General features: G+C 38.9%; 1 protein-coding gene across 3 annotated transcripts in view; it reads right to left on the bottom strand.

Annotated features, from left to right (window-relative positions):
• Positions 1-26,983, bottom strand: part of DYNC2H1 (dynein cytoplasmic 2 heavy chain 1) — a 341,058-nt gene that overhangs the window by 28,415 nt on the left and 285,660 nt on the right. For all 3 annotated transcript variants that reach the window (XM_030333927.1, XM_030333929.1, XM_030333928.1), the window contains exons 86-88: positions 16,497-16,606; positions 15,467-15,548; positions 347-463 (exon numbers count right to left, since the gene is read on the bottom strand). In XM_030333927.1, the coding sequence (XP_030189787.1) occupies positions 347-463; positions 15,467-15,548; positions 16,497-16,606 (309 nt within the window). The remainder of the gene's footprint in view (positions 1-346; positions 464-15,466; positions 15,549-16,496; positions 16,607-26,983) is intronic.

Below are 26,983 nucleotides of genomic sequence, written 5' to 3'. Positions count from 1 at the left end.
CTACGCCCAGCATGGTGACCCCGTGTGACCGAAACCAGATGTGTACGAACCTGCCGACACTGCTAGCCACCGCATGGCTAACTGTGACCACACACGAACAACACGTGGCAATCCACATGATCACTAAAGGCTGTTTCTTACCAGGATATACGTGATTTAGAAATTAAAAACTATATTGCCATTCTTTCTATAACAAAATAAAGATTTTTAAATGTCCTGTACATTGTAAAAATGATAAACGGCACGATATCTTGACTAGAAATCCGTTGCAGTGCAGGTGAGGTCAGAAAGTAAAGAGACAATACACAGACAAGACTACGCCATCACGAAGGCAGAGGCGCCTTACCTGGGGGATCCAGCCCACACAGCAAGGGAGGACGGGCGACACGCTGGGAGAGTCGTGCTGGTTCTCAGCGAGCCGACTCCCGTCAAAGCTGCAGCCTTCCAGCAGCAAGCCGCCCATCTGCGGGGAAACAACAAGCTGTGAGATCACAGCCGGAAACGTCAGGTCACCGCATTCTAACGACCACGGATGCCAAGTATTATGAAAACAGAGATGAGGGTATTAAATCTGAAAACAGAAACGGGAAGACCCAGACCGGCGTTCACAGTGATCTCGCTATAGACTGAATTCTCGATTTTAGTGGATACTTTATTATTTATTTATTGAGCAGATCGTTTAGAAAAAAATACAAATGTCATTAGTTACAACTGCAGGTATGTGGGCATTAGATTAATAGAAATATAACGGAAAATGCCAAAAAGTTACTCTTTCTCCAAGAGGGTGAAATAAAAGCACAATTAAAGGAGATTATGTGCTCCCTGCTTGGAATTCTGATGTCATTTAAAAAAAATTTTTTTTAACGTTTTATTTATTTTTGAGACACAGAGAGACAGAGCATGAACGGGGGAGGGGCAGAGAGAGAGGGAGACACAGAATCGGAAGCAGGCACCAGGCTCTGAGCCATCAGCCCAGAGCCCGACGCGGGGCTCAAACTCACGGACCGCGAGATCGTGACCTGAGCCGAAGTCGGACATTTAACCGACTGAGCCACCCAGGTACCCCTCTGACGTCATTTTTAAAAGAACAGAATGAAAGTCAGAAAGTTGAATGAAAAACACTTTAGACATGCCATGCAGAGCTGAGAGAATAAAAAAGAGTTAGGGACACCTGGGTGGCTCAGCCAGTTAATAAGCATCTGACTCTCGATTTTGGCTCCAGTCATGATCTCCCAGTTCGTGGGACCAAGCCCTGTGTCAGGATCTGTGCTGATGGTGTGGACCCTGCTTGGGATTCTCTGCTTGTCCCCAACTTGTGTGCAAGCACTCTCTCTCTCTGTTTCTCTCTCAAAGTAAGTAAACTTAAAAAAAAGGTAATCTTTTTCTCTAAATTAACCTTTGTGTACATTTAGGAAATTATGAAACTAGAAATATACTTATTTTGGTGATATTCGTTCCATATTTCTTCCTCAAAAGTATTCATTCTTTTAGTTTCTGCACTGTGAATCTACCCTGAGTTTTTTAAAGGCATCAAATCTAAAATCAGTATTTTGTATTCAGAGCCACACCTACAGTCTCAGAAAATACAAAACAATCTTACGAGTGTGACAGAGTTTCAACATGTTAAATGAGTGCTCAACCTGCCCTAATGGCTACTGTCAAATACCATTAAACATGTTTCAACATGTTAAATGAAAGTGCTCTAGAATTTAGAGTAATGACAACACTTTGCGCTGGTGGAGTGTGTATTTTAGGGAGTGGTGGAGGTGTGGGGAGACACTAGCAGACGCCTTGACCAACAGTTTTGAACAGCTAATTTTACAGCACGGTTGCCGTTCCACAGAAAGATGAACGACGTGTTTGCTTGCGCGAGAGCTGGAGTAACGACAGAATGACGGAACGCCTAACTTTAATATTCTCCAACAGCATTGACGTGATGATGTGCAGGCTACTTTAAGAGCTGGTAAAGCATGTTGGCCTTGAAAAAATGTTAATTAAAATTGAGAGTACCCGCTAATTTCAGTGCTAGAACCTCTCCAGGTAAGACCTCCACCTAGGTAAGAGGTAAGGCCTCTTCTGAAAATTCCATCAAGTTTCAAGCTCCATTAGTCTGCCTAGAAATTTGTCAACACACTTCCCACTGACGGTGCCACAAGCTGGCTATTTAAGATGAGTATATGGGGATAGAAACTCTTGCTGTTTCTTTCCTCACCAGCAAGGGCTGCTGAGAAACAGGCCTCTCCGGAGCCTACCCCTCCCTAGCCTGCGCCTCCTCATGGGCCTCCGACAGACGTCCTTAACTCCCCCAACCCTCCAACATGCCATCAAACTGCCCACGCCCGCCACCTGCAATCAGCACCTTCGAAATCTTTCCTTTTCTCTCCACACCCGCTCAGATTACCCTGTCCATCTGTGAAATTCAAAGACCTCCCCATTCCCTAGAATGAAATAATGTAAACATATTAGGGATTGGAATGATAGCAACAAATGCTACCCTTGCTCCAAATGCAGTTATTCTTTAAAGAAAGGAGTGAAAGAAGACAGGCCCCAAATATTTCCCTTATTACTGAAAAAGACAGCATGGAGGATCTAATAAGTCTCTGGGCAAGTGGATTCCTAATATTAAAATCAAGAATTCATCAAGCTTAACAAGAACAGACACAGAGGCCAATGGAACAGAATAGAGAATCCAGAAATGGACCCATAACTATATGTCAACTAATCTTCAACAAAGCAGGAAAGAATATCCAATGGAAAAAAGACAGTCTCTTCAGCAAATGGGGTTGAGAAAACTGGACAGCAACATGTAGAATATTGAACCTGGACCACTTTCTTACACCACACACAAAAATAAACTCAAAATGGATGAAAGACCTCAATGTGAGAGAGTAAACCATCAAAACCCTATAGGAGAACACAGGCAGCAACCTCTTTGACCTCAGCCACAGCAACTTCTTACTCTACACGTCTCAGAGGCAAGGCAAATAAAAGCAAAAATGAACTACTGGAACCTCATCAAAATAAAAGACTTCTGCCCTGCCAAGGAAACAATCAGCAAAACTAAAAGGCAACCGACAGAATGGGAGAAAATATTTGCAAATGACATACTGGATACAGGTTAGTATCGAAAATCTATAAAGAACTTATCAAAATCAACACCTGAAAAACAATCCAGTGAAGAAATGGGCACGAGACATGAATAGACAATTCTCCAAAGGAGACATCCAGATGGCCAACAGACACATGAAAAGATGCTCAATGTCACTCATCATCAGGGAAATACAAATGAAACCCACAATGAGATACCACCTCACACCCGTCAGAGTGGCTACCATTAACAACTCAGGAAGCAACAGATGTTGGCAAGGATATGGAGAAAGAGGATCTCTTCCGCATTGCTGAAGAGATATGGATTTACTTGCCAGAATGCTCCCCTTTTAAAAATAAAAGTATTCAGGGTGTCTGGGTGGCCCAGTCAGTTACGTGGCCGACTCTTGATTTTGGCTCAGGTCATGATCTCAACGTTTGTGAGTCTGAGCCCCACATCAGGCTATGTGCTCACAGCATGGAGTCTGCTTGGGATTCTCTCTTTCTCTCTCTCTCTCTCTCTCTCTCCTTTTCTCAAAAATAAATGTTAAAAAAATCTTTAATAAAATATTTCAAACACACAGAAAAACATTTTTAAATGTGCATGTTCCTATGACTCGGTGTTATTGGACATTAACATACTGCCATGGTTGTCCCATATTTCTAAACACGTAAACTGTAATAGACATGGTTGAAATCCTGTCTACATACTTTGCCTTTCCTGTTCTTCTTTGCCCTTACATGACCTCATCGTTATCTGGAATTTAGCTCTACATCATTGTTAAATATACATGTAGCCATAAGAAATAAATGGTAGTTCCTCAGGTTTGCAACCTGTATGTTATACAGAATTTGCAACCTGCTCTTTTTGTTCATCCCTGGTCTAGGTGCATTCATTTTGTTCTTTCACTTTTAACAGCTGCAGAGTATCTGCTGTGTCAACATTCAACAAATGATTCATTCCTTTGCTGATGAACATCTAAGTCGCTGCTAATTGTTTACTAGTAAACACTCCAATAAACATGATGGTACATATCTCCTTAACCACATCTGCATAAATCTGACCGCACGCAATAAAGTTGCTAAGGTGAAGTGTATGGTCATTCTCAATTTTTCGTAATATTGTCAAACTGTTTCCCCAAAATCATGCTAATCACCTATGGTTAACTTATCCTGCTTAAGATTTATACTGTGCCACACCCTTGCCAATACTTGGTCTGTTGACATTTATGAATTTTGCCAATATATTAGCTTTAATTTCATTTCCTGATTACCAGTGGAAACGAGTACTTTACATTTATTCGCCATATCTTCTTGATCTTCATGTAAGCTGCCTACTGAAATCCTTTGCCTACTTTCTTTCTTCCCCACCAAGAGTTGCATTTTTTTTTTTTTTTAACTCATTTGGGGAGAGAAGTCACCTCTCTCCCATGGAGGCACCAAGGCCATAACTACATAAAACACTACTCTGAAAGTAAAGACCAGCAGACGTGCTCGTCCGAGACTCAAGATACATAGAAAAAGCCACGTGGAGAAGAGCAGGAAGCAAACCCTGGCGTTGTGGCCGCAGGCAGGTGGGAGGCCGTGGGCATAGAGCTCCTCTTGGACAGCAAGGGGATCAAGCCCGTATCAGGCACCACCCCCCAGGTGTCTATACTGGAAAGATGAGACCCCAAAACGTCTGGCTTTGAAAATCAGTGGGGCTTAATTCTGGGAGAGCCAGAGGTGGTGGGAAAGAAAGACTCCATTCTTAAAGGGCCAGCATACACTGTGAGCCGAGACCCAGCGCAGAAGTGGAGGCTGGAGAAGTGTGTGGCGTGTATGTGCAGGAGATTTAATGAGTAATTGTAGGGCACGTGTTGGAGGGTCATGAATCGGTGGGAACTTTCTCCGGGAACGGAAGCACTCACGGGGGCCATTTTACCTGCTCCCCATCAGCCAGGCTGGCCCAATGCTAGCAGAAAGCAGCTGTGACACTTCCGTATACCTTGGTGGCTCTGCTTGCCTCAGCCCGGCTCTCCCCGGCAGACCAGCCCTCGCAGGGACGCCTCTCAAGTTGCTGCCACCTGCTAGACCCAGGTGGGCGGTCTCAGCATCCCCCCAAGACCCTGCTGCCCTGCCACACCTGGTGCCAACCCGGGCCAGGACCAGAGCCCTCTGAAGGCGACTTCCTCCAGACGTGGCGGGGAGAGGGACCCAGCCCCACCCAACATCGCTCCTCCCGCAGTGCATACGGACCCCTCAACAGCTATGCTAGAGGTGACCCTGCCACCAGGGTGCCTGGAGTAGTCAGAGCCACACACTGCGGCCAGAGGGCGGAAGGCTGGCCCTCCTCTTTGGCACAACTGCCAAGTCCTAGCAGGTGGGCACATGCAACCCACACGACAGATACTCCCGGAGTATCCGATCTGGTGACAAAGGGATGGTGCTTCCGAGCCACACAGGATGCTTTCTACGTGAGGCCACTACCATCGAGACTGGGACACATAAGTGACCGACGTAATACAAAGAAACAAAAACAGAGAGACAAAATGAGGAGACAAAGAAATATGTTCCAAAAGAAAGAGTGACAAAACCACAGAAGAAGAACAAAATGAAACAGAGATGAGAAATCCACCTGATGAAGAGTTCAAAGTAAGGGTGATAAAGATACCTACTGTACTTGAGAGAAGAGTGGAGGAATTCAGTGAAAACTTCAAAGAGATAGAAAATATAAAAAAAGAACCAGTGAGAACTAAAGAATACAACCATGAAATAAAAAATACACTAATGTAAATCAACAGCAGAACAGAGGATGTAGAATGGGTGAACAACCTGGAAGACAGGTTGGTGGAAGTCAAGCTAAACAGAAACAAGAAAAAAAGTACCAAAAATACGGAGAATAGGTTAGGACCTCTGAGACAACATCCAGCATACTAACATTCACAATCTAGTGTTCGAGAAGAAGAGAGAGAGAGGAGACAGAAAATTTCTTTGAAGAAACAATAGTTGAAAAGTTCCCTAACCTGGGGAAAAAGAAATCCAGGTTCACAGAGCTCAGGAGGCCCAAATCAGACGAACCCAAGAAGGTCCACGCCAAGACACGCTAGAATTCACACGTCAAAAATTAAACATGAGACAACCTGAAAAGCAGGAGAGAAAGGCAACTAGTTCCATACCAGGGAAACCCCATAAGGCTATCAGCGGATCTTTCAGCAGAAACTTTGTAGGCCAGTAAGCAGTAACATGATATATTCAAAATGCTGGGAAAAAGAAAAAGAAAATCTACAACCAAGAATAAATAAGAATAAATGGCAAAGGAATCATTCAGAATGGAAGGATACATAAAGAGTTTTGCAGACAAAGTTAAGAGTTTGTCACCACTAAACAGCCGTATAAGAATTGTTAAAGGGACATCTTTCAAAGAAGAAGGCCAAAAACTAGAAGAAAATGATAGAAGGAGAATTCCACTGGCAAATTCAAACATATAGTAAAGGAAGTAGATCACTCACTTATAAAGCTAGTGTGAAGGTTAAAAAACAAAAGTAGTAAAATAAATCATATCTACAAAAATTAGTGCCAGGACACACAAAATAAGAAGATAAGACATTATATCATTATATATATATATATATCATTATCATTATATCATATATATATCATATATACATATCATATATATATATCATATATATATAAGGGGAGGAGTAAACATGTAGCGCTTTGAGAATGTGTTTGAACTTAACTGATAATCAACTTAATATAGACTACCATAAACATAGAATGTTATAGAAGAACCTCACATGGCAACCACAAATGAAGCACTTTTAACAGATACACCAGAAAAGAAAGAAAGAAAAGCATAGCACTACAGGAAAGTCATCAACCAAAAGAAATCAAGAAGGAACTAACTAATCAGAAAACAATTAACAAAATGATAATAGTATGTACCTATAAGTAATTCCATGTAAGTGGACTAAATGGTCCAATCAAAAGACACTGGATGACTGGAGGGATAAACCCCTTACTCCCGAACCCAGAACCATCTATAATCTGTATGGTACCTACAAGAAACTAACCTCAGATCTAAAGACATATACAGACTAAAAGTCAAGGTATGGGAAAAGATATTCCATGCAAATGAAATGAAAAAAAAAAAAAAAACCTAGCCAAATTTATGTCAGACAAAATAGGCTTTATGTAAGAAGAGAAAAAGAGGGGCACTAAATAATGAAGAAAGGATCAAGCCAACATAACAATTGTAAATATCTATGCACCCATCATAGTAGCACATAAATATATAAAACAAATATTAACAGACAAAAAGAGAAACTGACAGTAATAATAGTAGGGAATTTTAGCAGCCATCCCATTTACATCCATGGGTAGATCATTAAGACAGAAAATCAGTAAGAAAACAGTGGCTTCAAACCACACATTGGATCAAATGGATTTAACACATATATAGGAACATTATGTCCAAAAACAGAATACACATTCTTTTCAAGTGCACATGGATCATTCTCCAGGAGAAATCACATGTTAGACCATAAAACAAGCCACAGTGAATGTAATAAGATTGAATCATATCAAGTATCTTCTCTAACCAAAATAGTTTGGAACTAGTAATCAACCACAAGAATAAAACTAAAAAAAAAAAAAAAGAAAAGAAACACACACACACAAAACCAAAATACAACAACAACAACAACAACAACAACAAAACAACCCACATACACATGGAGGCCATCTTTGGGGTATAGCAAAAATAGTTCTAAGAGTTAAATTTATAGTAATACAGGTGTATATCAAGAAATGAGAAAATGCACATAAATTATTTAAACCTACGATTAAAAAAATTAAAAAGAACGGGGCATCTGGGTGGCTCAGTCAGTTAAGTGTCTGACTCTTGATTGCAGCTCAGGTTATAATCTCATGGTTTATGAGTTTGACACCCTAATCAGGCTCCATGCTCACAGTGCAGAGCCTGCTTGTGAATCTCTCTCTTTCCCCCTTTCACTGCCTCTCCCCCAATAGTGCTGTCTCTCTCTCTCTCTCTCTCCGTCTCTCTCTCTCTCTCCAAATAAATAAAATAAACTTTAAAAAAGCTTAAAAAGGAACAAAGCCCAGAGTTAGAAGTAATGACATAATGAATAAAGGTGAGAGAGAAAACTGAAATAGAAAGCAAGCAAACAAACAAACAACCCACAAAAACAAAACAAAACCCAAAAAACCAAACCACAATAGAAAAGATTAAACTAAGAGCTGGTTCTTTGAAAAAGATCAACAAAACCCATTAACCTATAGCCGGACTCCTTAAGAAAAAAAGAGAAGGCCCAAGCCAAATTAGAAATTAAAGAAAAATTGGGGTGGCTCAGTAGGTTTAGCATCCAACTTCAATTCTAATAATGGTCTCACAGTTCGTGAGTTCTAGCCTTGCACTGGGCTCTGTACTGACAGGTCAGAGCCTGGAGCCTGCTTCAGATTCTGTGTCTCCCTTTCTTTCTGTTCCTCCTACACTCACGCTCTGTCTCTCTTTCTCTCAAAAATGAATAAATGTTAAGAAGAAAAAAAAATTAAACAGAAATAAAAAGAATAAAGAAATTAAGGAAAAGTTAAAAAATGAGGGAAATACAAAGAATTATGATTTTACTATGAAAAATTATACACCAATAAACTGAAAAATCTAGAAAAAAATGGTAATTATTACAAACGTAAAATCTTCCAAGACAGAAAAAAGAGAAAATCTGACCAGATGAATTGCTACTAACAAAACCGAATTGGGAACCAAAAAATCTCCCAATTAACAGAAGTCCAGGACCAGACGTCTTCACAGGTGAATTCTACCAAATATATAAAGAAGAGTTAATATCTATCCTCTCAAATTACTCCAAAAGATAGGAAAGGGAGGAAAACTTCTAAATTCATTCTATGAGGCTAGTATTACTATGATACCAAAACCAGATACAGACATTACAAAGACACAAGAAAAAGAATAAAGAATATTACAGACCAACATTCCTGATGAACATAGATGCACAACTCCTCAACAAAATGTTAGCAAACTGAATTGAAAAGACCATTCACCATGATCAAGTGGTATTCAACTCAGGGACCATGAAACCATAGAACCATGAAATCATCTCAACAGACGCAGAAAAAACATTTGATGAAGTAAAACATCCATTCCTGATAAAAACCCTCAACAAAGGGTTTAGGGGGAATATATCTCAACATAATACAGTCCAAATATGACAAAACCACAGCTAACATCATACTCAATCATGGAAAATGGAGAGCTTTTCCTCTAAGATCAGGAATAAGACAACAAAGTCCGCTCTTGCTACTTTTATTCAACATAAAGCATTGTAAGTGCTTGCCACAGCAATCAGCCAAGAAAAACAAACAAAAGGCATCCAAATTGGTTTAAAAAAAAAAAGTCAAACTGTCACTATTTGGAAACAACATGACACTATACACAGAAAGCCCTAAAGTCGGCACCAAAAAAAAAATTAATAATAAAAATTTACAATAAATAAATGAATTTGGGGAGCTTGTAGAATACAAAATTATTCAGAAATTTGTTGCACTTCTATCCAATAATAATGAACTACCAGGAAAAAGAAAATAAGAAAACAATCCCATTTACAACTGTATCAAGAATAAAATTCCTAGGAAAAAAATGTAGCCAAGAGGGTGAAAGACTTGTATTCTGAAAATTATGATGATAATGAAAAAAACCGAATATGCCACAAACAACTGGAAAGATATTCCATGTTCATGGATTCCAGAAATATTTTAAAATGTCCATATTACCTAAAAAAAATCTACAGAATGCACACAATCCCTATCAAATTACCAATCGTATTTTTCACAAAATCAGGACAAAGAATCTTAAAATCTGTATGGATCCACAAAAGACCCTAAATGGGTTGAGAAAGAAGAACGAAGTTGGAGGTATCACAATCCCAGATTCCAAGATACACTACAAAGCTGTAGTTATCAGAACAGTATGGTACTGGCCCAAAAACAGACACACAAAACAATGGAACAGAATACAGAGTCCGGAAGGAAGCTCATTCTCTGGTAGTCAATTAATCCGTGACAAAGGAGGTAATAATATACAAAGGGGGGTGGGGAGAGAGTCCCTTTAGTAATGGTGGTAGGAAAACTAGACAGCTACATGCAAAAGAATAAAACCGGACCACTTACTTGTAAGCCATACAGAAAAATAAACTCAGAGTGAATTAAAGACCTAAAAGTAAGACCTGAAACCATAAATCTCCTGAAAGAAAACATAGGCAGCAAATTTTTGGACATTGCCCTTAGCAACAGTTTTCTGGATCTGTCTACTCAAACTAGGGAAACAAAAGCAAAAGTATACTATTGAGACATCAAGCTAAAATACTTTTTCCACAGTGAAGGAAACTATCAACAAAATGAAAAGGCAATGTACTAAATGGGAAAAAATATTTGCAAATGATATTTCCAATAAGGGGATAATATTCAGAGTATATAAAGAACTTCTAGAACTCAACACCAACACACACACACACACCAAAGAATCTGCCTAAAAAATGCCTAGAGGACCTGAAGAGACATTTCTTTAAAGAAGACATACAGATGGCCAATAAACAAATGAAGGAGGCTCTACATCACCAATTATCAAGAAAATGCCAGTCAAAACCACAATGAGATATCACCTCATCCAAATCAGAATGGATAATGATAATAAAAAGTCATGAAATCATACATGTCAGTGAGCATGTGGAGGAAAGGGATCCCTTGTACACTGTTGGTGGGAATGCAAATGTTCCATCCACGATCAAAAACAGTATCAAGATTCCTCAAAATATGAGAACTAGAAATACCATACAATCCAATTACTCCTCTACTGCGTATTTACTCCCCCAAAACAAAAATGCTAATCCAAAAAGGTATAGGCACCTCTACATGTATTGCAGCATTATTTCCATGAGACAAGATATGGAAGCAACATAAATGTCCATCGATAGAAGAATGGAGAAAGATGTGGTGTATACACACACTGGAGTATTACTGAGCCGTTAAATGTAACGAAATCTTGCTACTTGCGACAACATGGGTGGACCTAGAGAGTATTATGTATGTTAAGTGAGATAAGGCAGACAGAGAAAGGGAAATACCGTATGAGTATACTTACAGGTGGACCCTAAAACACAAAACACATGAACAAACAAACAATAACAGAAACAGACACATAAATACAGATTACAAACTGGTGGCTGTCAGAGGGTAGGGGTGGGAGGATGGGTGAAACAGGTGAAGGGACTAAGAGGTACAAACTTCCAGTTATAAAATAAGTCATGGGGATGAAAAGGACAGCAGAGAGTATATAGTCAGTGAAGACTGCACTTTGTGTGGTGACAGATGGCAACGAGACATACTGTGGCAAGCATTTAGTGTTGTACATAATTGTCAAAACACTATGACATATACCAGCAACTAATATACTGTATGTCAACTATCTTCAAATGAAAAAAAAAAAAAAATTAAAAAGGAAAGTCCTAAATCTTGAAAACTTTTAATAATCAGATTAATTGTACTATTCTCCTTCTTTGTTTATTTCATTTGTTCGAAATGTTTACTAAAATAAAATATTAAAAATAATTAGGAAAACAATGAAGACCAGAAGGATTTTTAAATTTTCTCTAGGAAATTACCTTCCCTGTCTAGAGCTAATATCCAATTGTTAGCCACACCACACGGGGCTACTGAGCACTTGAAACGTTCCTAGTCTGAAATGAGAGGTGCTATAAAAATACAGAATATTTACTGGATTTCAAGGACTTTGTACAAAGAAAGGACCAACTACTCAAAAGGGTAATTTGTACCATTCATAATTTAAATATATTTATTATATGTTAAGGAAACAATATCACATACCTATATTAGGTTTAATAAAATGTATTAAAATTAATTTCATCTTGTTTTAATATAACTATTAGAAAATACAAAGTTAAAAAAAGGAAATAGAAAATCATACACACACACACACACACATACATACATGGCTGGGGGGATATAGTTGAGGGAAGGAAAACACAGCTGTAGTGCAGAAAGAAGCATGAACAGGTTCCTTACAAGGTTGAAAGCTGGGGTTGGATAGACCAGAAGATGGAACTTAGTGCAGAATATCCCAGCACACAGATTTTGTCGGCATGGTATCAGTTAAAGCTCTCAAGTTTCATAGAACAGAGCCTTACGAACAGGGTATTTGGGCCAGTCCTAACCCACTATGTTCAGTCAGCATGAGAAAACAGCATTAAGTTGGCAAAGCAAGTTAAGCAGTACAGTCAACTAAGAGTGACAAATCCTTTAAACTGGTGGAAATATTTAAGACATTCAAAGCCATTAATACTATGAGAATATCAAACCAATTTAAAACTTCTGGCTGCTTCCATCACTTAAGGAAAACCATTTTTGTGGAGCTAGCTTCATTTATTTATTTATTTTTAATGTTTATTTCTGAAAGAGAGAGACAAAGCACGAGCAGGGAAGGGCAAAGAGACAGGGAGACACAGAATCTGAAGTAGGCCCCAGGCTCGGAACTGTAGCACAGAGCCCGATGTGGGGCTTAAACTCACAAACTGCAAGATCATGACCTGAGCCAAAGTTGGGACACCCAACTGGCTGAGCCCCTCAGACGCCCCTGTGGAGCTGGTTTAGATGACCTTATTAGTTTGCACACACAAAATCGTGCAGACACCCACACTCAGCACTGTGTTACCTTACACTCCCCTGTGTTTGGAAGAACAGTGTCCACTTGATAATAAGATGACCATCTAGGCATGGTTACATTGTGCTATTTGAAAAATGAAAACTATCTTAAATACATGTCTTAATCTGAATAGTTTAAGCACTCTTTTGGTTGTTTCTGTTTTGTTTTGTTTTTGTGGTAGATTTTCCACTGCTGGGCCAATCGAGTACAACCGCCGCTCACACTCACTTGGGGAGGATGTGTCTAAGCTCCTAACCCCAATTCTGGTGAACAGGTCTCCTCGGGACACCTTAGCACCCAAACGTCTCATTCCTTCCTTCTTTTCACTTCTATTTCTCCATAAGGTCCACGAAGGAGGGGATCGGTACCTGGGCGGCCCCCGCCCAGCAGGAAGCAGCTGAAGTCAAGTGGCAGCCCTGCGTGGCTCCCTGCCTCCACCGGGTCCCAAAGCAACAGGAGCTCTCAAACACAATTCAGATCCAAAGTTCTCCAAGTGAACTAATCCCCTTCAAGATACGATTTAAAAACCCTCCTGTTTTCAGAGATCCTCACAATAAATGTTTCAAGGAAGTTATTATTTAAATCCATCGATAAACGAGACAACAAGGACTCAGATTACTCCATTAAAATTGCTTAAAGGCACACGACTCTTTTTGGAAAACTAAGATTACAATCTTGTTTCACTAACTATCAGCCTTTTCCCCCCAACCTACAAGGCATAATGTAGAAGCCTCGTGCTTTCCGGTTATAGAATATTTTATTCCCATTTTGTAAGAACAGAGGCAACACAGTTATGGAAATATTAACATGCTCTGACTCAGAATATAACTCATTTCCTTGCTTTTATACCGCTGTATATCTGAACAGTGATGTCACATACTGTATGTGGGGCTCACAGCTGCCAGAGACCACGCAACCTGGTCAAGTGAGTGGCTCCTGGATTCTACGTGTTCCCCCGCCCCCCCCCCACCACTTTCCTTAACAGCCGGGCAAAGGTGTATGACCACCAGCAACACGGGCTAGGGGCGAAGGTTCGAATAAAATGCGATGGTAGGAAAGAAAACCCTTCTAATTTCCTCAGCTTAAAGGGAGAATTTTATAGCAATCTGTGGAGAGTCAGAGGAGAAGGGTCTAGCCTATCGTGGGCGATCAGAGTTCTGGCACGGGTACAACAGCCTTTCAGCTGTGGCTACACCTCCCGCAGCCCAGCCACTCGCCCCTGCGCCCCCAACCACCAGTTCCACAGGGCTTAACTGTGGACCGTTTAGGCCACAGCAACAGCTTCACGTATTTGGGCTACAACAAAACCAGAAAACATCACTACTCTCGTGGGACTATGATCCAGTGGAGTCAGACAGACAGCAGATAAGAAACATAACAAATAAATTCTATAGTATGTTATCAAGTAGTAGTGAGATGAAAAGAAAACTGCTAAACTGGAACCACAACGGTGAAAACAGGACCTACAAAAAGTCAGTGGCCTAAGGTTGACTAAGTCCAAGAACCGTAGTCTTGGGTTTAATTTATTTAAAAACTCAATCGGGGGCACCTGGGTGGTGCAGTCGGTTAAGCGTCTGACTCTTGGTTTCGGCTCAGGTCATGATCTCATGGTTTGTGAGTACAAGCCCTGCATCGGGCTCTGTGATGACAGCATGGAGCCCGCCTGGGACTGACTGACTCTCTCTCTCTGCCTTTCACTGCACTCTCTCTCTCAAAATAAATAAATAAACTTTTTAAAAATGAAGAGGAAAAAAAAGAAAAACTGAATTACACGTGCTGCACTAGGACAGATCCTGGGGACTTACAGTGGGAAGCGCTGGTGTGTCCTAAGGCGGGACCAGGGGGGATGCGTATCCTAAGGGTGGATGGAGCGGGGGAAACACGTGTCCTAAGGTGGGACCGGGGTGGGGGTGGGGAAACACGTGTCCTAAGACAGGACCAGGGGGCACATGTGGAGAGCAACCAGAGGCCACACGTGACCGTCAGCAGCAGGAGCGTATAGACGGGGTGCAGGGCTGGGCCAGGAGAGGTCGGCTAGGACACATGGCTGGTGTGGAGGGAGGAGGGCGGAGCTTGGAGAGGGCCCCCTGCAGACTTTTAACCGGTTTTGTTACGAACATTCAAATGATTGCCTACTGTTGCACCCTCATTACAATAAAAGTAATGGAGTTTTCACAGGAAAGCTACCAGGGAACGTTTATGCTGCAAAAGACGGCTTAACTTTCCTTTAACACGGACGGCCTGGACTGACACTGCACTAACTATCAGACTGTAAAGTCTCCGAGGATAGGACTCAGTCTGTTTGTCGTTACAATATTTTACACGTGCTTTATTGTAGAGTTAATCCTTACTGGATTGAATTCTAGAGCGGGAAGCCCAACAGAAGTTGAAGATTTTTATCATTCTGTACCAAAAGTTACATTTGCAAACATGTTGTGTCCCTAAGATTCCTATTTTTGCATTAGAAAAGATTGTTTTGTACAAGTTGTTTCATCCTGAATCTTAACTTGGATTTTTCACATAGGAAATACAATCTACTTCTGCTGACCTTGTACTAAAGAGAGCAATGGGTTTGAGACTGGAGTCACACTTGGTAATATTAGTTTTAGACTCAGATAAACATCAAAAATAATAAAATACCTTAATCTGCAGCTTTGCTTCTTGCAGTCGGCCTTTCCACGAAGCTACAAATTTCAGGCTATCTACAGAACAGCCCGTCGCCCTGGAAAAGTAAAGCGTCAAATGTCAGCAAAAATAATCCTCAACAATTAAACTACCAAGAGTAACGGAAAACAGATAATTCCCTATTTATCTGTAATTGAAATATTCACAATGTGCAAGTAATCAGAGCTCTTAAACGATGCACAGTATCTTAGGCTTCCTACTAAGTTTGTCAAGTTAACCGGTAACGTCAGTCTCCTCTTCAAGGCAGCACAAGTCCCTTAAGCATTCGGCCTTTCGTTTTTATTTTACCGTCTCCGTTTGACCGTGACCCTGAAATGCAGGCCCGTGGTAAGTGTCTCATAAATACTTATCAGTTGAGCTGAAATGTTGGTATTTATACCATGATCCTAAGGCACTACAAATTGAAATCCCCCAAATCTGTAAACAACAACTAAATTTGGTTCAGTTTATTTTTCCACCGTGCAGCTCTTTTATTACATTCTAATTTATTGAAAAAAAAAAATCAGTGTATACAGGACACAATCATCCAAGTGTGTTTTAAAAAAGAGCTCGATCTTAACTACCAAATCCTGCCCCCCACCAAGAAGCCTGGTCAGCAACGTCCAACAGAATTTTCTGCAGAAATAAAAACATCTTCATGCAGCGCAAAGTGGTAGCCACTGCGCAACCGGATGTGGCTGGTGTGAGTGAGAAATTACATTTTTACTTTTACTTCGTGTTGACCCCTTTAACTATACACGGCTCCATAGCACCTCCACCAGTCCTATCAGACAAGGCATGTCCGGATCAATCAGCAACATTTAAAAACCAAATTTCACCTGTTTCAATTCTAATAAAAAACATCGTCATTAAAAGCACTGCTTTTTAAACTCAAAGTTAACTGTGTTAAGAAATGTCAAGTATTAGGAAATAACACGACTCCCTTAATTCAATAGTCGGTTTACTTCCTGACAAGGAAGGACAGTAAGCGGAGACCTTCACTTACCGTGCAGTTTCCTGGCGAAGAGCGTTGAGAAACGTGTCTGGGTGGAACAGTTCTGACAGGTCAAGTGTATCAGAGAGAAGAGCCTGTTTCTCGGCTCTCTCCACCCAGCTCTAGAGGGGAAAAAAGAAGACAGAAACCCACTTAAAAACTCTGTAAACTTGAAAGACAAACTATTAAAGAACTCTTATGCAAAAGTAACATTTAATAAGACAATTATGCCGTTTCAAATTGCTTTGAAATAGAGTCTGGAAAAAAAAGAGATTTCTACTTTACACTGTGAAGTCTATTGTACTCTTTTTGACATATTTATCCATCATAAAAAAAGCTTCCTTGCACAACCTTCTGCTGGTAAAAATCCACTCAAAATAAAATGTCTAAAAGATGAAAAATAACGTAACACACAGCATGTGAGCGTGGGCTGGCGCCTCGCCTGGTCCTGGGCGGTCACCCCCAGTACGCTCAGCTGACCAACGGAGCACTGGGTGTGCGGCTGGAATCCTCAGGGCCTCCAAGTCCTGGAAATGCGACTCAGCTGGGGTCCAGTTCCAAATCTCAGTGTAAATTTGCCCCCTCACTGAATCAAGCGTTAGAGAGGAGGGTAACGTCCAAGAAGAAAGGATTCTGTGTTAAAAGGTGTTTTTGAACAGACTTTTCTTCTTATCTGGCATTTTATAAATCCATTTATACTCCATTTGATGAAACACACATCACCATCAAGTATATGAGTAAAATAAAAAATTACCATTTGGAACAAATAACAAAAACAACAAAGTCTTGTGCAACACTTACTATGTGCTTTCCTTGTATTAACCCATTTTATGCTCACGACAGCAATGGAAGTTAGTGTGGTACTCGTTTTATAGTCAAGTGAGGAAACGGAGGCAGAGGAAATAAATTCGGGAGCCTTAAGTGATTTGTTTCTCTGCAATACCCCTGGCAGGTGCTCAGGTGACTTTAGAGGAAGATACCTTCCTGGTAACGTCTCAGTCGGTCTGTCATCTCAGCTTGTGCACAGAAATGGTACCAGGGTAACGTTGTGGGTACAAACTTGCAGAAACGTCATTTACTCAGTAATCCATTTTGTATGATTTATAAACAGTCTAGGGAAAACTGTATTTATTTAATTTATAACTGTACAAAAAAGCTGTGTTTCATGCACTGTAATACCCTGCATTTACACCTGTCAGCCAGGTGTAGAACAGGAGAAACTAAACTCTCCAAACCTACTGTTTGCATTAACATCTTAACGCACTTGACTAGTCTTTCCACCCCACAGCAAAAATGTTCCTATGTCCCTACTGTCAGTTGAAAATATGCTTATTTAAAAAGCAGAAACAACTTAAAAGAGAGCCCTTTAACAGACTACAATGGTTTCCTCTTGGATATTATCCTTTAAAACAGTAACACTTCATATAGTACCTATTTTCAATCAAGTACATTTAAATTATTCATTGTTCATTTTGTTTACTCCATATGAAATGTTTTTATTATCTCTGCCTTCTATTTTCATTAGCTGAACACAGCTAACAAATTATGCTTGTGTGATCTTTTGTTATAAGTAATATTTAAAGCATACATATTTCGGGGCGCCTGGGTGGCGCAGTCGGTTAAGCGTCCGACTTCAGCCAGGTCACGATCTCGCGGTCCGTGAGCTGGAGCCCCGCGTCAGGCTCTGGGCTGACGGCTCAGAGCCTGGAGCCTGTTTCCGATTCTGTGTCTCCCTCTCTCTCTGCCCCTCCCCCATTCATGCTCTGTCTCTCTCTGTCCCAAAAATGAATAAACGTTGAAAAAAAAATTAAAAAAAAAAGCATACATATTTCAAATTAATACTATCATTCAATTAATTTCTTAAAATTAAATTTTAATTCAAAAATTTCAGAAGAGTTCTTGCCAGTAACAGATGCACATATGTTCAAATTAATTAAAAATTAAAGTGTGGCTGATAATCAGATTTTTACTTCAAGTCTGAATTAATAAAATAGCAAAAACAGGAAAAGCCTCTATAGTACAAATGTTTTTATTCGCCCGTAAGTGGCAGTGGGGGATCTTTTTGGTCTGTTAATCTTAAAGGTAGACTAAAGGAAAGGCATATTTGGTAAGATAAAGTTTAAATAACAAAGATTCTTTTAATATGTATACTGTCTTTGAATAGCAAACTTCACAGTAAAGGACACAGTGAAAGACATTTGAAAGATTACACTTAAACCTGCACATGGATGTTTACAGCAGCTTTATTCCTAACTGTCGACACTGGGAAGCATCCAAGGTGTACTTCAGCAGGCGGATGGAAGAATAAAGCGTGGAGCATTAGACAACAGAATATGACTCAGCACTAAACAGCAAGGAGCTATCAAGCCATGGAAAGACATGGGGAATCTTAAATGCAAAGGACTCAGTTAAAGAAGCCAATCAGAAAAGGTGACATTAGTATATGATTCCAATAACATAACCACCTTCTGGAAAAAGTCAAACTATGGAGACAATAAAAAGGGCAGTGGTTAGCCGGGGTAGGGGAGGAGAGGATGAACAGGCGAGGATGGGGAATTTGCAGGACAGTGAAAACAGTCTGTAAGGTGCAGTAATGATGAGTATGTATCATTATGTATCTGTCCAATCCCATAGACTGAAAATACCAACAGCAAATCTGAAGGTAAACTGTGGACACTGGGTGATTATAATGCGTTGATGTAGGTTCATCCTGTGTTAAAAAAAAAAACAAAAAAAAAAAAAAAAAAAAAAAAACAACCCCAAAAGTTCTCCTCTGGTGAGTGATGTTGATAATGGGAGGCTATTCATGTGTGGTAGCATGGGGTATATGGGAAATGTCTGCATCGTTCCCTCAATTTTCTCATAAACCTAAAACATCTAAAACAGTAAAGGCTGCTTTATGTATTTATGTATGCATGTAATTTTGAGAGAGAGTGTGCATGCTCACCTACCTGAGTGGGGGAGGAGCAAAGGGAAAGGGAGAGAGAGAATCCCAAGCAGGCTCCATGCCCAGTGTGGAGCCCAACATGGGGCTCATTCTCACCACCATGAGCTCATGACCTGAGCCAAAATCAAGAGTCAGACACTTAACCACTTGAGCCTCCCAGGTGCCCCAGTAAAGGCTATTTTAAAAACATTTAAACTCGGGGCACCTAGGTGGCTCAGTCGGTTGAGCATCTGACTTTAGTTCAGGTCATGATCTCACAGCTCTGAGTTCGAGCCCTGCGTCGGGCTCTGTGCCGACAGCTCGGAGCCTGGAGCCTGCTTCGGATTCTGTGTCTCCCTGTCTCTCTGCCCCTAACCCACTCGCATTCTATCTCTGTCTCTCTCAAAAATAAACAAACATTAAAAAAAATTTAAAGAAAGCATTTAAACTCATTTTTAAGAATAGAAATAAAGACACAAGTATAATAATCTTTAATGAGCAGCAATATGCACATACGGATTGGGCTTTCAACAAAGTTGTAGGTGTATTAGTTGAAAAATATTTCTCAGTAAGTGTTTTTCTTTCCCCTTGGCTATTAGCCACTTTCTTTTTAAAGGATTAAATCTGAGAATGAATGAAACATCTGGGTCTCTATGATTATGAAACTGTTTACCTCTAATTCCTCAAATGATGTATAATAAATGTAATTATGGAGATACGCAAATAAAGGGTTGGGTGAGTTTTTGAACACTGTGTGTGTACACACACACACACACACACACACACACACACACACTTAGAATTACAGGCAGTATAACTTCGAAACTGGAATGATCCACAGAGATCATCTAGTACAGTTCCCTTATTAGCACACAAATATAATGATGTTTTCCTAAGCAATATAGGACAGTTTTAAAATAATGCAATATTTGGGATGCCTGCGTGGCTCAGTGAGTTGAGTGGCTGACTGCAGCTCGGGTCATGATCTTATGGTTCATGGGTTCAAGCCCCGCATCGGGCTCTGTGTTGACAGCTCAGAGCCTAGAGCCTGCTTCACATTCTGTGTCTCCCTCTCTCTCCGCCCCTCGCCCTCTTGCACCCTGTGTCTGTCTCTCAAAAGTAAAATAAATAAACGTTAAAATAAAATAAATAAAATAAAATAAAATACTGCAATATTTTATCAAAAAATATGCTAGTGATGGAAGCAGAACTTATGAATTCAAATGACATTCATTCACTCATTTAGAAGCATTTACTGAAAGCAAGGAGCCTATCATCTTGTTAGAGGAGATAAAACATGCACAAATGACTGATAAAAAGTATTAAGTGGAGACAGTCCAAGAAGATGCTGAATTTACCTCCTCCCACAGACACACAAAATCTGCATGCACCTATAGAGTAATTCCTCCTGGAGAAGAGCTGAGGACCAAATGAAAAGCTTCTGTACAATAAACAAAAAAGAGACTTATAGAGAAGGGCAGAAGACATGCGAAACAAGATAATGATGGAACCTCATTCCCAATGTGAAGACTGGCAGTGTTGGGAGATATCACTGAGGGGCCTGCCCTCACAAGTGCCAACCCTGGGACAGAGCAACAAAACAGCGGTTTAAAGGGCACACAGACTAATACGGAAAGAAGACATTCTCAACATAATAAAGGCCATATATGGCAGACCCAGAGCTCACATCATACTCAATGGTGAAAAGCTGAAAGCATGTCCTCTAAGATCACAAATAAAACAAGATTGTCCACTCTCCCCACGTTAATGTGACACAGTACTAGAAGTCCCAGCCACAGCAATTAGGCAAGAAAATGAAATAAAAGGTATCTGAATTGGAATGGAAGACTTAAAACTGTCACTATTTGCAGATGACATGATGCTATATATAAAAAACCCTAAAGATGCCACCAAAAAACTATCAGAACTATAAATGAATTAAGAAAAGTCACAGGATGCAAAACTAAGAAACCCAGAAATTTGTTGCATTTTTATACTTAATAATTAATTCCAAGAGAAGTTAAGAAAATAATCCCATTTATAATTATATCTAAAAGAAAGAAATACCTAAGAATAAATTTAACCAAGGAGGTAATACACCTGTACTCTGAAAATTGAGATATTTGATGACAGAAACTACTGAAAACACAAATAAATGGAAAGATATGCCATGTTCATGGGTGGCTCACTCAGTTAAGCATCCGACTTCGGCTCAGGTCATGATCTCACAGCTTGTGAGTTCGAGACTCACATCTGACTCTGTGTTGACAGCACAAAGCCTGGAGTCTGCTTCAGATTCTGTGTCTGTCTGTCTGTCTGTCTGTCTGTCTCTCTCTCTCTGCCCCTCCCCAACTTGCGCTCTTTCTCTCTCTCTCTCAAAAATAAATAAAAACATTAAAAAATTTTTTTAATTAAAAATAATGTCTGTGCTACCCAAAGCTATCTACAGATTCAATCCCTATCAAATACCAATAGTATTTTTCACAGAACTAGAACAAAGAATCCTAAAATTTGTATAGAACCATCAAAGACACCAAACAGCTAAAGCAATCTTGAGAAAAAAGAAAAAAGCTGGAGTTATCACAATCCCACACTTCAAGATATACTCCAGAGCTGTACTAATCAAAGCAGTATGGTACTGGTACAAAAATAAACACACTGATCAATGGAACAGAATAGAGAGCCCAGTAATAAACACATGTTTCTATAGTCAATTAATGGACAAGGAGGCAAGAATATACAATGTGGAAAAGACAGTCTCCTCAAGAAATGGTGCTGGGGAAACTGGATGGGTACATCCAAAGAATAAAACTGCACCACTTTCTTATACCATATATGAAAATAAATTAGTAATGGATTAAAGATTTGAATTTAAGACCTGAAACCATAAAACTCCTAGAAGAAAACAGGTAGAAAGCTCTTAGCAATGTTTTTTTTGCAACAGTCACCTCAGGCAAAGTCAACAAAAGCTAAGATAAAGAAGTAAAATTCCATCAAATTAAAAAGTCTTAGCAGAGTGAAGGAAACCATGAACAAAACAAAACATCAACCTACCTAATGGGAGATTTATACAAATCACACATTTCATAAAGGGTTAATCTTCAAAATACATAAAAAATTACATAAATTAATACAAAAACATTAAAAAAACAAGCAGAGGACTTAGACATTTTTTTTTTCTAAAGAAGACATACAAATGGCCAACAGACATGTGAAAAGACGCTCAGCATCCCTCATCATCAGGGAAAACCACCATAAGCTATCACCTCATACCAGTCAGACTGACTAATATCAAAAGGACAAAAAGTAACAAGTCCTGGCAAGAATGTGAAGAAAATGAAACACTCACACACCATTTCTGGGAATGTAAACTGCTACCATCATTATGGAAAACAGTATGGAGGTTCTTCAAAAAATTAAAAATAGAAATACCATACAATGCAGCAATTCCATCTCTAGATATATGCTCCAAGAAACTGAAAACACCCATTTGAAGAGATATATTCACCACTGCCGCCCTATTTGTAACAGCCAAGATGTTGAAGCAGTCTGAGTGTCCTTCAACAGATAAGTGGATAAAGAAGACTGGATATTTATACAATGGCCTATGACTCAGCCAATAAAAAAGAACGAAATCTCACCATTTGCAAAAACAATGGTGGACCTAGAAGGTATGGCAAACAAATCAGACAGAGAAAGAGAAAGACAAATACAGTACAATCTCACTTATATGTGGAATCTAAAAAACAAAACAAACAAGAGAAAACAGGAACAGACTTACAGATATAGGAAAGAAACCTCTAGTTACCACAGCAGGAAGTTTATGGTGGACCAGGCAAAATAGAGAAAGACACTTAAGAGGTACATGCTTAAAGTCACGAAATAAACAACTCATGGGTATGTATTGTACAGCACAGGGAATACAGTCAATAATATTGTAATAACTTTGTAATATGACACATTGTTAACTAGACTTATGGGGATCATTATTAAATGAATAGTCCTGTTTGAATATTTTGTGTAATGTCTAAAATGTACATAGTCATGTAATGTTCTGTACATCTCTGTGACGTACATCACTATGACATACATGTAGAACCAGCAGGATGTCCTATATCAATTATAATTCAATTAAATAAAAAGGGTATTATGTGGAAAGCCACAAAAGAAACGAATAATGTCTCATGAGAGTTCTCCTCTATGAACCAATATATATAGAATTTTGAAGGAAAAATGTTTTCCCTTAAAAATTTTGTATCTAGGGGTGCCTGGGTGGCTCAGTCGGTTAAGCGGCCGACTTCGGCTCAGTTCATGATCTCACGGTCCGTGAGTTCAAGCCCCGCGTCGGGCTCTGTGCTGACAGCTCAGAGCCTGGAGCCTGTTTCAGATTCTGTGTCTCCCTCTCTCTGACCCTCCCCCGTCCATGCTCTGTCTCTCTCTGTCTCAAAAATAAATAAACGTTAAAAAAAAAAAAATTAAAAAAAAATTTTGTATCTAGTTAACTTACATTTCATTTGTTAATACAACTAAGTATCACAACTAAGCCTATATATATACAGGCTAGAGTTCAGAAAATAAATACACCACAATTGTATCTGTTCTTTTAAACATTACACAAAAATATTCTTTAATTGTTTTAAATATTTAGTCAAAACTAAGATTTTTAAGGATGTATAAATCAGAGGCTAAAGCTATTGGTTATCAGTAATGAAATCAGTTACATATAGAATTAAATCTATATAATTTCTATAACAAATTAAATCCCCATAATAAACTTTTTGAGATGACTTCAAAGGGAAAAAAAACCCCAAAAAACATCAGTTACATAAACCAAAAAAACAAAAATACCACTTCAAGTGTTCATACACACTTATGAAATATATCATGTATCCATACAAAAAAAATTGAACTTCCATCTCTGATCAAAATGAGATGAAAATGTAAGAACTTAGTATTTTATAAAGGTAGCATCAGAGATCATTGGGGAATGGAAAAAATATTCAATTGATATTGTTGGCGAGAAATGGTTTAGTGCTTGAGAAAAGTTAAGTCTTTAATTCACTTTCCAACCTAAAATTACACCCCTTAGCATTCAGAGTAGAATATTATTCCACAGATTAATGGGAAAAAAAAGAAAACCAACTTAAGATGAGGAAGTAAAGATGATGTATCTATTATGGGGGACTTTTTTTTTTTTTTTTTTTTTTTAAAGAGAGGTGCCTGGTGGCTCAGTTGGTTAAGGGTCTGACTTCAGCTCAGGTCATGATCTCACAGTTAGTGAATTTGAGTCCTGCATCAGGCTCTGTGCTGACAGCTCAGAGCCTGGACCCTGCTTCAGATTCTGTGCCTCCCTCACTCTCTCTCTCTCTTTGCCCCTCCCCCAGTCATGTTCTGTCTCTTTCTCTCTCAAAAATAAATAAAAACATTTAAAAAATTAAAAAATATAAATAAGAAAAAACAAGTTACAGTACATACTATTTTGAATATATAAAAATATCATAAAGTAAAAAGCACTGAAAGTAAATTTGGAAATATGTTTTCACATATATGAAAATAAATTAATAACAATCATAGACTGTTTACACTTACTGAAACATGAAAGGTAAGATTATCTTTAATCTTACATAAATTCTAAAACTAAGATAATATTTTAGTCCAAAAGAATAGCAGAATAAGAAATGATAATGCTCGAAGTTTGGTAGTATGAAACGTGGACAGAATTTTAGTAGGAGTGTATACTGATACAGTATTTCTATAAAGAAACGATGAAATGTGCCAGACCTTCAAAAATATGCAAGGTGGTTTACTTGGTGATTCCTTTTCTCAGAATGCTAATTAAAGAAACAATGAAGAGGGGCACCTGGGTGGCTAGTCAGTTAAGCATCTGACTCTTGATTTCAGCTCAGGTCATGATCACATGGTCAGTGGGTTCAAACCGTGTGTCCGGCTCTGTGCTGGCAGCGTGGAGCCAGTGTGGGATTCTCTCTAGCTCTCTGTCTGTCACTCACCCACTTTCTCTCTCTCTTTCTCAAAGTAAATAAATAAACTTAAAAAAAAAAACAAAGAAGAGACTATTATACATAGCTTGCTAATTTAAAATTATTTGTAATATTAAGAAATTGTAAGGGTAATAAATGTAATAAAAATTAGAAACTCAAATGTGGTAAATCAATACAATAAAAATTACAATACAACAAAAAATTAGAAATTCAAATGTGGTAAATCAATACAATAAAAATTACATAGCAATAAAAACTGGTATTTGAAAAATATTTAACGACACTACAAATATTCATGACCTAATGTATTCATCAGAATGTAAAAACAGATACATAGTATGAACCTAATTATGTGAAAACATTTAAATACGTAAAAAATACTGAAAAAAGTATATGAAAATATATCATTTTAGCTAGGCCTGGCCAATAGCCTATTAACAAATATATTTTTTTATAAATAAAAGCAATTAGTATAAAAAGAAATGCATTAATAAACTGATGTCACTTTATTTTGTTTTAAGGTACCATTTTCTTGGAAAAAGTATTTAAGGTAAATAAATATTTTAGGCAATCACAAGAATGCACAATGGGGAAAGACACCTATTCAATGCAAGGCACTGGGAAACCAGACAGCTACATGTAAAAGAATGAAACTGGACCACTTTCTTATACCAAACACAAAAATAAACTCAAAATGGATTAAAGCCCTATACGTGACACAGAAAACCACCAAATATCCTACAGAGAGCATAGACAATCATTTCTCTGACATTGCTATAGCAACTTTTTTTCTAGGTATGTCTCATAAGGCAAGGAAAACAAAAGCAAAAACAAACTACTGAAACTACATCAAACTAAAAAGCTTCTGCAGAGAAAAGGAAACCATCAACAAAAGAAAAAGGCAACCTACTGAATGGGAAACAATTATTTGCAAATGATATATCTGATAAGAGGTTGATATCCAGCATACATAAAGAAATAAACAATCCAATTAAAAAGTGCTCAGAGGATCTCAACAGACATTTCTTCAAAGACGACGTGCAGATGGCCAACAGACACATGAAAAAATGCTCAACATCAGTCATCATCAGGGAAATACAAATCAAAACCACATTGAGATACCACCTCACACCTGTCTGAATGGCTAAAATCAAAATGAAGAGAAATAACAAGTGTTGGTGAGGATGTGGAGAAAAATGAACTCTTCATGCCCTGTTGCTGGAAATGTAAACTGGTGCAGCCTCTCTGGACAACACTGTGGAATGTCCTCAAAAAATTAAAAATAGAGACACACTGTTAGGTATTTACCAAAAGAAAATGAAAATACTAATTCAGAGGGATACATTGATCCCTATGTTTATTGCAGCATCATCTACAATAGCCAAGACATGGTTGTAACCTAAGTGTCCCTCAATAGGTAAATGGATAAAGAAGATGTATGCGTGTGCACGCATGAACACGCGCGCGCGCGCGCACACACACACACACACACACACACACACACAGGGGAATATTACTCAGCTGTAAAAAGGATGAGATTTTGCCATTTGCAACAACATGGATGGACCTAGAGG

The sequence above is a fragment of the Lynx canadensis genome, chromosome D1, assembly GCF_007474595.2.
Source record: "Lynx canadensis isolate LIC74 chromosome D1, mLynCan4.pri.v2, whole genome shotgun sequence".
NCBI classification, from domain to species: Eukaryota; Metazoa; Chordata; class Mammalia; order Carnivora; family Felidae; genus Lynx; species Lynx canadensis.
The sequence above is the reverse complement of the archived record's forward strand: the minus strand, read 5'-3'. Positions and strand labels throughout refer to the sequence as shown.